We start from the raw sequence: 13,138 nt of genomic DNA, 5'->3' as shown, positions 1-13,138 counted from the left end.
TCTCAGCTTTGTTTTCAGCTCTTAAAGTCTGGTGCTTACAAGTTGACGCATTAAGGTGAGGTGTACCGGTGCTTTATCACTGTGAAAAGCCAGTGGAAAATAGGTATAGTAGAGGCAGAGTAAGGTCATTCTGAGTGATCTGAAGTGTTTTAATAAGACAGAGCCTGTTTGCCAAATCCAGTGCTAGGATTTCCAAGCACTCTGTCAAGGATGACTGCTTAAAATGTACTGGATGAACCACCAAGTCCCAAATGGTATGCTTTTAGAAGCACAGGCTGTACTTGAGTGGCTTACTTATTTAATGCAGAAAGCATTTGTGCAGGTCTTGCTTGCTTTGAGATCCACAGCACTCACTGATTACAGCGCAGTTTTTTTTGGGGCAGCTGGTTGTAGTTGGTAGGTGTTTCCTAGAGATGAGACTTCAGAAATTTAAGGATGAATATTCTGATGTGCAGGGATGTGAAAGTCTTAACACTTTTAATATTGATAAGTGGAACAGGTAAGTAAATTAATACTGGCTGTAAGTGCAGACTTCTGGCTCCTTTTTCAGTTTTTGGATACCCACTCCTTTGTGTTTCACACACCATCCCAACTACCCACCGCTCCCATTCCAGACACTGAGAAAAAGACCTATAATAATCAGTTCTTACTGTGTCCTGGTTTCAATTGTAACAGTTATTTTTCTCCTTCATAGTAGCTGGTACAGTGCTGTGTTTTGGCTTTAGTCTGGGAATAATGCTGATAACACATCAATGTTTTAGTTGTTGCTCAGTAGTGCTTACCCTAGTCAGGGACTTTTTCCTCTCTCATGCTCTGTCAGTGAGGAGGGGCATGGGAAGCCAGGGGGAAGCAGAGACAGGACACCTGACCCAAATGAGCCAAAGGGGTATTCCATACCAGGGCACATCATACCCAGTGTATAAACTGGGAGGGAGTTACCCAGAAAGGCAGATTACTGCTTGAGTCAGGCTGGATATCGGTTGATGGGTGGTGAGCAATTGTGTTGTGCATCCCTTGTGTTTATTGGGTTTTTTCTTTTTCCTTGCCTTTTTAGGTTTTACGTTTTCTCCGCTTGTTATTTCCGTTATAATTATCATTATTATGATTAGTAGTAGTAGTAGTATATTGTGCCTTAGTTATTGGACTGTTCTTAACCCATGGGGTTTACATTCTTTTGTTTTTCTTTCCCATCCCGCCCGGAGTGGGGAAAGGAAGAGTGGTGTGAGTGAATGGCTGCATGGTGCTAAGCTACTGGCTGGGCTTAAACCATGAAATACTGTTAAGAATGCTTTAACTTCAAACCTTGATTTCTAGCCACTCTTGTTTTATGCTTGCAGTGAGGTACAGGCTGAGAACTAGATGTGTTTAGATTACATGTGCTCCTTCTGTGTTTGTTGAAGGGACTCTGTATAGCGTCATTTTAGCTTCACGAGTGGGTTAAGCAGATAAGGCTGTCCTGTTGCCAGAAGGAGCTATCCTGAGATTCCCTTGCATCTTGGTGAGGTTTGTGTGCCTGTATGGGTTAGCTGAAACCTAATTTGGGGAGCCTGAGCTTTTAGTCACATTTGCTTGAAAGTCCAGGATGGGGCAGAACTGTCACATTTGGCAGCAGTAGGGTCTAGTCAGCATTGCTGTGTGTGGAGAGGCATCACCCTTGGGAATCTGCCGGACTACCCGGTTAAGTCAGTCTGAAGATTGCTTCCCACCTTACTTCTGTACCCTGTGAAGTATTGTTTGAAGCCAGGTGAATATGCCAGTTGTGGGTTTAGAAATTCCACTTTGCCTGATTTGGTGCCTGCCACAGGGATGAAGGAGGGAAGTTGGGCTGTCCTTTCTTTAGCAGCAAGATGGTAGTCAGGTTTACTTGTCTTATAAGACATATTGCTGAATTTCAGTAAATTATATGAATTTTTGGTAGGCTCTTTTGCGTGTAGATAATAGCTGTGGTCTGGTGAATGGAAGGGCATTGTTTTGTACTTTAAGGATTATCAGTATTTCAGATAAACTGAACAAAGCTCTCTAACATAGAAGCTAGGGCAGTCACAGTAATGAAGTTCATCTTTCTTGTTTTGGTTGTGTTTTTGTTTTTAACTGCATGGTATTTAAAAATTGTGCTTTTTTTCCAGATAACTGTTGTTATAACATAGCTCAATGTAAAGATTTATACCGGAAGCTGCAAGCTACTGGCCTGTGTATTAAACAACTTTGTCATTCTGTGGAAGAAACGTTCCGTGAAGGAATGTATGGTCTTTGACATCAAAGACGTGGCTTTGTGAAGGCCAGCTTTCACCATCAATTCTGTCCTCCCTTAATTCTAGGTTATCTTTGGAGTCCTGCATTATGTGCATGAGTGTGTGTGCAGATGTATGTACATATGTCTCTTATCCTGGTGCCTTGTTCTTTCAAGTGACAGGCTGAAGTTTGAATTTCTGGGTTACAGAAAAATGTGTGTTGGGCAAGTCTTGTTTGGGAAATGTGGTTAGGTAAGTGACAGAGCAGTTCTTGTAGGGAAACTGGTTTTGTTCACTAGTCTGCCAAGCTTGATAGTAAATGTGGTTGCATAGGAGGCACATGAGTTTGCACTGGTGAATCTGAAGAGCAGAAATTCAATTAATAGATAGGATTTTTTTGTTTTGATATTTGTTTAGTTGATGGTCTCTCTAGCTGATGTTTTAAGTAGCTGATTATTCACTTAAGACCCTTGTCTCCTCTTATAGAGGATCTTATGTCTCTTCTGGATGCTGACATACATTCTGCTCACCCAAGTGTCATTATTGATGCTGATGCTATGTTTTCAGAAGATATTAGTTACTTTGGTTATCCATCCTTTCGGCGCTCATCACTTTCCAGGCTAGGCTCATCCAGAGGTAATTTTGCACCTTTTTTCTTTGTAATAAGTAGTTTGCTGTGGAAAAAGCTAGTGGTAGTACACACTGGTGGTGTAGATTCTGATGTAATGCGAAAGTAGACTGTGATATGTTGTGAAATATAGAGTAGACAAATAGACTGCTACTCATTATCAAAATTATTAATGAATTATGAGTATTAGCAGGTAAGTTCTGCAAGAACCTTGATAGTCATGTATTTTAAATCTGTGGTCTTTGGTGTTGCAAGGTGTTATACAATTTTTGCATGTTAAGTTTAAAATGAACTGTAGTGTAAGTAGCTACTAATACATAGATTGCATTACAAATCTGTAATTCGCCTCAAAAATGAGCAACGATGACATGCAGCATTCTTTTTTTTCTTTCTTTCTTTTGGGTTGCTCTTTGTTCACCGTTCTTCCCATTTCCTTAATTGTTCCATGACAGAAGTTACCTTTATGGAATGAGGAACTTTAGCTACTATGGAGGGAGAAAAAACCCTAAATTTTACTTTTTGGAAGCATTCTTATAGTTGGATATGGAGAACTATTGGCAGCTGATAAAAAAACCTCCTTGAGCAGTGTTAAGGCATTTTACTTTTTTCCTTTTTTTTTTTTTTTTTTTAAAGCATATTACACCTGAAAGATTTATAACAGACCATGCAGCAATTTCCTGTCTTTTTGAAGCTGTTGCGCAAATGCGTAGAGTATTTCCAAACTGTTAATCCAACCTCTGCTGTAATTGTTCAGTACAGTTTTGTTGCCTTTCATAAGCGCGTTTTAGTATATTAATTGCTAAACACTTAAGTTCCTGTTACAAAATTATTAGTCAGGGGTCAGTGTGATGTTTGCTAGAAAAAAAGTACAGTACTTTATAGTATCTGTAAGACAAGCTGTTGTGTTTGGCTGATATGAAAACTCCCATTTGTCTACTACATCAAAAGACCCAAGAAGTGGCGTAATTTGTTGAAACAACGATATAATAATGTGGTCATCTAATACATGTCATTCAGTTGATTTTTATGAGCATAAGTGAAGTACTTAATAGGTTTAAATGCATTATGTGCATGTACGAATATTCAGCATCTGACATAACTCCTTCTAAATTCCTCCTTTTTTTTTTTCCTTTCCTAAGGTTTTTCTATATAAGATGTTATCACCAATTTTCTAATAACTTATTTTCCATGCATAGTTGACTCTTGGAAAGTTAGTTTGATTACCTGATTTTAAAAACTTATCTGCATGAGTGAACTGCAGAGTGTACTGGCTTTAGACAGTTTGTAGGCCAATTGGAGGGGAAGCGTTTTGGTAAGGAACATTTTCCTACAAGGATCCTTTTTAAAACTTGTCTGACTCTTGAAAAGTTTACATTTGATCTACTCAAAACAGATACACTTTAATTTATTAAATCCAGTCCTATGGAATATTGCTTTAAACAAAAGGGGTTGGATTATCAAACATTATATGAGAGCTTTTTTTAATGCTTGCTTTCTTTAACCTTTTCAAACTACTGGGTTGGGGTTTTTTTGGTTTTTTTTTTGGAAGTTATGAAACTCTGTAAGAAATACTCTTTTTTGGTTTGCATAAAGATCTCTAGCAGACTATATAGACTTAGACTTTCTTTGTTGTTGTTAATTATGTTGATAAAACAGTGCTACAAACCTACATATTGTACTATAAAACTTTAAATTGCAGTGTTAAATGTATTTGGCCTCTTACGATGTAAGTGAAAATGCTTTAGCATTTTTTTTTTATACTGCACAAAACTGTAAGAGTTCATTTCTAATTTATTTTTATGTTCAGTAATTCTAAAATACATACACTTGAAAGGGTTAATGTATTGAATGTTGCATGTCAGGACTTTATTTTTAATCTGTGTGAGTAGATTTAACTGCTGTTAGTTGCATCCTGAAGGGTCTTTACTAGAGAGTGGCTTACTTTTATCCCACTGGTGTGACCCAATTGCATACCAGTTCTCCTTCTTCCCTTAGAGAGAGACTCTGAGCTGTTGCGTGAACGTGAGTCCGTTTTACGTTTGCGTGAACGAAGGTGGCTTGATGGAGCCTCATTTGATAATGAAAGAGGCTCTACAAGTAAGGAAGGGGAACCAAACCTGGACAAGAAGAATACACCTGTTCAAAGTCCTGTTTCCTTGGGAGAAGACTTGCAGTGGTGGCCAGATAAGGTACTGAATTTTTTAAATTGTTTTATTTGCATGCTTTGCATTTCCTTTTTGAATATCAAAGTTTATGTGCGATAATGTAATAAGGCAGATTCTTTATTATGCACTTAGGAAAATGATAAATAACTTACAGCTGTGCTTCTGTTAATACTGTTTCAATTTTCTTTTCCATGTGTTTCAAAGGCACTGCTGTAGATCATAAGGTCTGAGGTTTTTCTTCCTTTCTTCTTGTTTTTACTTAGGTGGTCAAAGCATTTAATAGGCAGTAGGACACTCGTGAAACAATCTAAACTATTCTTTATCAAGGAATCATCTTTTTTTTATTAGCATTGTTATTCCCAGAGATACTTTCTGTTTGAGTGGATTAGGCTTTTAAGCAGCAATGGTGAAAGGTGACATTTATTTGCAGTGTGTTTTGAGTTGGCCAATAATTTAAATGAGTACTGTTGGCTTCTTCAGAATCCCTTTGGTTTTTATTAGCTTGTTTTCTTTGTAACCCTGATTCCATTTTCAAGGCAAGAAGTAACTCCCATGTGAGATACAAGAATAATAGGAACACCAGCTATATGTTGCTGAGTATCTGTAGTAATTTTCTTTATAAATTACCTAAATGCTTGAGGAAATGACTTTAAAAAACAAAGCATGACAAACCCAAACCAACCAACCAGCCAAACAAAAAAACTTCCGAGGAATGGAAGTGATAACCTATGTTTATTAGACCAAATTTGATGGACTTGGGGTGTATTTCTAGTGTTCCCGTTTCTGTCTGTAGCATCTCTGAGGCTGCTATTTTGAAATGTCATGCTTCCTTTTTCTGCCTCTGTTTTTTCCTTTCGGACTAAGTATAGATAAAGAAGCTTGAAGAGGGGTGGTGGCTTCAGAGGCTTATTTCTGTTTGCAGCAGCTCACATTTAGGTTCTGTCATCTTTATTTTGGCGATACCTAAAGAGAATGCTTGTCTCAATGTTGTTCTCCCAACCAGACCTTTTAGGTCTAAAGTATGAATTCATATTTTTTTCAGCCAGTAATGGTGAACCTCAGTTGGTGAGAATTGGCAGCTTTTGTCCCGCTTGCTTTATCATGATGGTAGAAGGGCAGAGTCAACTAGCTTGTGCAGAGGGAGATTTCAGGGGTTTTAGCATAAAAGAATAAATGTAGGTTAGATTTGAAGTACTAACTTAGCTTTTTGGTTTTCACTGGTGTGTTTTGGTAACATCAGTATGCCCATTATTGTGGTTTTACTTTTGTTGTGGGTTTTGGTGTTGTTTTTTCCTACTTGGGGAATGGTTTCCCTGTTAACCCAATTCTTTCCTCTAGTCCTGAAACATACTTATGAAATTACTGTTTTGTTTGCTTGGGGTTTTTTTTCCCTGGATGGGGTTTTTTGTTACTTGCGAACTCAGCAGATTCTGCCCAAGGACAACTACTGCAGTCTTTTATTGGGCATTTTTTATGGAATTAACTTGATGTGATACTAATTGCATGCTTGTTCAATTTAAATATATTGAACTTCTTCCAAGATACCTGTTTGCATGTGCACTGAGACAAAGCCTAGCTTCCAGTTAAATAAAGGTGTCTTTCTGGAAAGGCCTTTCATCTTTATCCAAAAGTAGTTAAACTTTTCATCCTTCAGTCCATCAGCGGAACATGCATAAGAAACTGTTTGGCTTTTTTCTTGCTATAGCCTCACTCTGAAGGTTTTTCCAACAGAAATTCTTCAAGGTGAATCCTGAGGGAGATGATTTCTGTGAGAGGCCAGTTCAGATGTTTCTTCCTATTTGAAAATTGGAAAGGAGATATTGAAATGTTAATGGAAAAGACAGTGAGCTAGGGGAGGGATTAAAGTACCTGAGGAATTACTGCAAAATAAGCAGTCTTGTTTGCAAACATTTTTCCTTAATTTTTCATCATTTTAATGTTAGCGTTTGAAGCAGAACTGTAGTATTCCACAATGAGGGTGGTTAACTTGTGTTTATGGGAGTTCCTGTAGCACTTAGATCACAACTGCTAATATTTTCATGGAAGGGAGGGAAAAATTGGGAATGGCTGGTCTCTTTAGTGTTGAGCTTGAGGTATAAAACTGTGTGTTTATAAAAAGTTGCGAAACACATTAGCAAGATTAAATGTCATAACGATACTGTCTTGGAGCAAAAATTAATTGCTTTACTTAGACCATTAGGCCAGATATCTTCTGAGGATTCAGTTATTCAGATGAAGTAGAGATGCATCTTACTAGACTACAGTAGGTTCTGATGACAGTTCTTCCTCAGAATATACAATATTTATGTGATAGCAAGTATTAATCATGACACACATTAGCATTTGTGCTGCTTCTGCGCTGTGTGGGTAGATGCCCTCCAGAGCAAAGTAAGTCTCTTATGATTTAATTAATTCTAGATCCTGTTATCAGGGTATAAAAAAGACTTGCTTGTGATTGCTCTGTCCTTCCCTGCTGCCTTCTTTCTCTTCTTTCCCAAAGTATCAGCAAACATTTTGAGCTGTTGGTACGGGATGTACTGAATCCCATGTTATTCAAGGGCAGGCACCTTTTCAAAAGTGCACTTTTGGACATGAAAAAAGTAAAAAAAAAAAAAAAAAGTAGCGTGAAGCCAGATTTATGGAACTAAAATATTTCCACTTGTAAACTTCTATAGCTGAAAGAAAAGCCCCTTTATTTAGGGGACAGATAAATGTACTGGATAGTGTGGTGTTTTTTTTAATGGTCTGGTAGAGTTCAGTTTTCCCTCAGATGGTTGAATTGCTTAAATGTGGTATGTTGTAATCTGAGAGGCCGCTAAAGATGGGAAATAACTACAGAGAAGACGAGTTATCATGTACCTGTCTTTCAGATTTATATCTGTAGAAGACAGCATTTGATTTTACACTAGTTTGTTTTTTCACTTTCTTAAAAGCTGTATTCTCCCTTAAGTGGAAGGAAAGTTTTAATTGTTACAGTAAAAAATTTAGAAAGAATGTGATTGTCCTGTAGCTGCTCATGCTGAGAAGCAGCAAATAGACAGACCTTATAAATGTTTCTCTGTAAACAGAGGTAAATGTTTTATGAAATCACTCAAATTTACAGCTTTGTAGTTTGACTTTGGTTTCAGTACAGTGGGGAGCAGGAACTTGAAAAAGGTGAGCTTCTAACTGTTACGTAATTGCTTGCATGGTGGGTATACAAGCAAATGTGAGAGGGGCGCAAAATAGGCTTGTGAGAGATTCAGGTAAGGGACAGAATGAAGCAGTTGAGCAAAGTGGAACTGTTTAAGTAGTAGAAAGATGCTGTATGAGTTGTGGTAAGATGTTAAGCAGGAGAAAAGGGGGAGGAGGGGGAAATAACCCATTAATTTGGAACTTTTCCAGTGTATCAGGTCATAACGGTACAAAAATCAGTGTGTTATATGTCACTTTTTAAGATGTCACTTTTTGTTTTAAAGAAGGTTCATCTGTTTGTAGTTATTTACCTTCAGAAGTGAAAGATGAGAATTGTTTAGCTGATGAGGCAGGGAATTTGGTAGGGTTTTTTTTTGGGTAGTTGAAGATGTCTTCATGAGAATGCTTGGGAATGAAATAATGGAATTACATTGTTTTTTCATTCGTTTCGGAAAGCGAGAATTTTGGAGGGAAGCTTTTTTTTATCAGAACTCTAGAGATATTCTCATCTTTAATGGGCAGTGTTGTCTTCCTCAACAATTGTGGAAGCTCTTAAGAAACTTAACGGCCATGTATGTGTTATTGCTAAGCTTCAGGAAAAGAATATCTGTCTCTTTATTCCCTCACTCTGTCAGAAGCAGTAATGTTTTGTGTGTGTGTGTATTTGTTTGAGGGCATGCTGAGCTTGAGACAAGCTGGATGTATCTTTACTTTCAAGTATGACATTCATGGAAACTGAAAAAAAACCCAGATTCAAGTTTGGGTTTTTTTTTTTTTTTCTTTTTTTTTTCTCATTTATGTATTTATATGTGTGCATTTATAATTTTGTTATCTTACACTTTGTATTTCTGTATTTGTAGGATGGAACAAAGTTTATTTCTATTGGAGCTCTGTATTCTGAGCTCGTGGCTGTTAGCAGTAAAGGAGAACTCTATCAGTGGAAGTGGAGTGAATCAGAGCCTTACAGAAATGCACAGGTACTGTGTACCTTTAAATGCTTATCTTCAGAATTATTTATATGCTTGAATATCTAAAATATTTTTCTATTTCCAAAGAATCCTTCACTGCATCATCCACGAGCCATGTTCTTGGGATTAACCAATGAAAAGATTGTGCTGCTTTCTGCAAATAGTATTAGAGCAACTGTTGCCACTGAAAATAACAAGGTAGGAGATGTGTTATGGTTGCTGAATTTGACAGAGTTGGGGTTTTTGATTTTGCAGTTACTTGCAATGTATTACAGAGAAATTGATTCTTAAGCTTCATCAGTAATTGAAAGTACTTCATTCATTCATTCATTCTACTTACTTTCCTCTGTAGAGATGTAAAACCAACACAGAAACTCAACTAGTGTTTTCTAAAAGATGCAAAAGGTTTTTGAAAAAAATAATATCCGGCAGATTTACAGCTGAAACTGAGAAGATACCTGTTCTACCTGATTATCTGATTATCTGAAATACTTGGCCGTTTGCTGTTACGGTAGAAACAAACACTAGTTTAAGAATAGAGAAGCTTGGTAATCTTCAGTATATATTTACCATAAACTTAAGGGCATTCAAACTTTAGTGCTGTAAAGTTAGCTTTTTCTGCCCAATTATGAGTGAGCTTGAAACTGATTTAATAAAGTATATGTACCTGTTGAAGTTTTTTTTGACACCTCTATGGTCTTTGGGGGTGAGGTGTTTTTTGTGGTGGGTTTTTGTGTTTTGTTGTTGTTTTGGGGTTTTTTTGGTGGTGGTTTTTTTGGCGGTGTTTTTTTTTTTTTTTAATTTTTTTAGGGGTTTGGAAATAGAGGAATTAAGAAAAATCCTGAAAAGAGAGAAAGAAAGAGAAGGGTGTAGTGAACAAAATCCCAAAGGGAATAATTGTTTTCCATTTTGTGGTTTGCTTCACCACCACTCCTCCCCCCCTTCAAAACCAGTAAATAGTACATTAAATTGTAAATTTTCTTTTTTTCCTTTCTTCCCTTCTCACTTAGGTTGCTACGTGGGTAGATGAAACTTTAAGCTCTGTAGCATCTAAATTAGAACACACTGCACAGACATACTCAGAGCTTCAGGGAGAACGGATTGTTTCTTTACATTGTTGTGCTCTTTATACGTGTGCCCAACTAGAGAACAACTTGTATTGGTGGTAAGTAAATGCTGCATTTATGTATAGCAGTGTAGATCCACTGGATGTCTTCATGTTATTCTCTGAGCAGCATTGCAAAACTACTGAACTACAGTTGTTCTGATTTTTACAACTCTGTGCTTGAGCTTAGTTTCCCTTTTTAAAGCATATTTATTTTCTTCTTTAATGCTGAAAGATTTTTTGGATCCAGTTATCACAACTCTAAAAAGACAAGGTTATTCTTTCAGGAGATGCGTATAAATGCTTCAGTATTCAGATAGCTCAGTACTACACAGGATCAGAGAATAACATTCTTTATGCCTTTCAGGCCTTTTCAGATTATGAGTATGGAATAAACTTACCCACGTAGGAGGTACACAATCTTCTGTCAGGTTCTGTTAGAAAATTTTGTCTATTAGTTTGTGATTCAGATCTTAAAGAAGGGAGCAATAGCACCAGATGTTCCCTCTGGAGCTTGTTAAAATTTAACTCTTTTAAAATCGTAAAATATGAAATGTTAGTTAAAATATTTTAACTAACAATTTGATAATTGAGACGCCTATGTTTAAAAAAACCCAACAAACAACAAGAAAAACCACAACAGAAATCCCCCCCAAGCCCTCAAAAATACCATTCCCAAAAGCACTCTGAAATGGATTTCTCTTTTGAGTGAATTCATTGAATAGTACTAGTGCTTTGTCAGTATGCATTATTTTTGTCAGTGCGTAAAAAGTCATTGCATTACGCATCATGCCCAAAGCTCAAGTAACTTTTAGGCATGTATGAGTTAAATACTTGGTTATGAGTTGGAAATCAAAGCATTGAAAATTAATTCAATGAAACAGTTTTCTCATTAAATTTGAATAACTCTTTGGAATATATGTAAGTAGAATTGTAGCTAGGCTTGTAAACTTAAACGCAGATGTATTTTATTCTAACTTCCAGTCCCAAATCTCAAAATTGCAGCGCTCTGATTCTTGGCTCTTATGTTATGACATACCTCACTTAGAATAATTACTCGTAGTATAGAAACGAGCTGTAACAAAGTAAGCTATAACATTGGAGGTACCTGGCTATTAGTACCTGCCATCTCTACTGCTTTTAGAATAATTGGTGCAATATATAAAAAGACTTATTAGCATATATGTAATCTTTGAAAGCAATTTATTTATTAACCAACTTGTCCTTTCTGGGAGGGATTAAATGTCAGCAGTGGTGAATTTGTGTTAATCAGGTTGATGAAGACAGTCTGTTACTATTGATATCCATAGTTACAATGGTCTGTAGTACACTAGACAGGATTTTGGTTTCCAGTGTTACGCAGGACTGATGCTTTTCATGTTTTATTTAACATGAAGGAGAATTTTAAATAAAAGTGTCTGACTAAAACCTACTGACTAAAACATGAAGTATCACAATAATAGGCATGCTTAACTGTGTATGTGGGAGTTTTCAGCTAAACTGAGTGGATCCAATTACAAAAGAAGTGTCCTATTTTCCCCCTTCTTGCAGCTTAAGTCTGTCGTAAGAGTCTTAGACTCCTTCAGCCATGTCCCCAGAGAGAAAGTGAAGCTTTTAGAATACAAAACCAAAAGGCCTCATCCTCTTCTCCTGTGACTGCAAGTTCTGGAGATTATCACTATTCATGAGAAGGATGTCCTCAAGTTCTTTGGGGACAACCTGCAACTCGAAAGCTGTGACTGGAGTGTACCAGCTGTGACTGGAGTTTACCATCTGTGACAGAGGTCTTGCAGCATTTTGGACTAGAAGAAAAGCCATTTGGCAATGACATATCTTATGTGCTTCTCCTCCTAATAAATTGGCCAGCTGAGATGAATTTGGAAAGTGGGGGTGAATATAGGAAAAGTCATTTCTACAGTCCTTTGACATTTTAGGGGTGGTGGCACAGAGGCCTGTACGTTGAATCATGACTACATAAAGCAGAAGGAATAAATATTCAAAGTTATAAAATAAGCATTTATTACAAAGCCTTTTTAAAATAATATGCCTTTTTCCACAGGGGTGTAGTTCCTTTCAGCCAAAGGAAGAAAATGCTAGAAAAGGCCAGAGCGAAAAACAAAAAGCCGAAGTCTAGTGCTGGTATCTCCTCTATGCCAAACATAACTGTTGGAACCCAGGCAAGTGCAGCTGTCCCATGTGGCACTTTTATCATGATGTATGATGAGTTTACAGCCTGCTATTGAAAACAAAATGAAGGTTGTATTCTTGTTAGGCACAAAAGTTGTATCAATAGTGTGGAATTAAAATAGTATGTTTTAATTATATGACTGTAAATTGGTGTATTCTGTTCAGGTGTTGTCACCGTTACACGTATGACTAATGAGAGAAAATATGTGAGAGAAAATACGTATTGAAATATGATTCTCAGTACGGCAAATAGCTTTGTAAATTATTTGACGTTTAAGTGCCTAATGTATTAGAGTCTGGGTTTGATTTGTTTATGCAGTGGGATAGGCCTTTGGTTTGAAGCCGTTACCAGAAAGGTTAATAGCTGACACAGAGGGTTGGGATTCTTTGTGATTAGTATTAGAACTAGTATGAGACAAAACAGTTTCTTCCAAGGGAGCACATTTCTTTCTGTTCCCAATCTGTTATAATCAACTCTGGGATGAGTCTTTGTTATTACATAAATTGTTCCTTTTGTGATTGAGCGTCAAAATACTATTTATTAAGCAATTGCACTGCTGAAGTGGTTGCTTTCAGCTGTGAATTGCACAACAGTCTCTTTTTTTCCAGAAGAGCGCATAGTACGTCATGGTGACTTCCCTCCTCATCTAGTTCCATAAGCTTTATTTTTTGAATACTGC

At 37.0% G+C, this 13,138-nt stretch overlaps 1 protein-coding gene across 10 annotated transcripts in view; it reads left to right on the top strand.

The window, feature by feature from the left end:
• Positions 1-13,138, top strand: part of UBR5 (ubiquitin protein ligase E3 component n-recognin 5) — an 85,769-nt gene that overhangs the window by 30,832 nt on the left and 41,799 nt on the right. For 7 of the 10 annotated variants that reach the window (XM_065668723.1, XM_065668724.1, XM_065668725.1 and 4 more), the window contains 6 exons: positions 2,718-2,867; positions 4,837-5,048; positions 9,059-9,175; positions 9,254-9,364; positions 10,177-10,331; positions 12,331-12,448. In XM_065668723.1, the coding sequence (XP_065524795.1) occupies positions 2,718-2,867; positions 4,837-5,048; positions 9,059-9,175; positions 9,254-9,364; positions 10,177-10,331; positions 12,331-12,448 (863 nt within the window). The remainder of the gene's footprint in view (positions 1-2,717; positions 2,868-4,836; positions 5,049-9,058; positions 9,176-9,253; positions 9,365-10,176; positions 10,332-12,330; positions 12,449-13,138) is intronic. The other 3 variants (XM_065668729.1, XM_065668726.1, XM_065668732.1) reach the window with 2 other exon arrangements.

The sequence above is a fragment of the Lathamus discolor genome, chromosome 2 (assembly GCF_037157495.1).
Source record: "Lathamus discolor isolate bLatDis1 chromosome 2, bLatDis1.hap1, whole genome shotgun sequence".
NCBI lineage: Eukaryota > Metazoa > Chordata > Aves > Psittaciformes > Psittacidae > Lathamus > Lathamus discolor.
The sequence above is the reverse complement of the archived record's forward strand: the minus strand, read 5'-3'. Positions and strand labels throughout refer to the sequence as shown.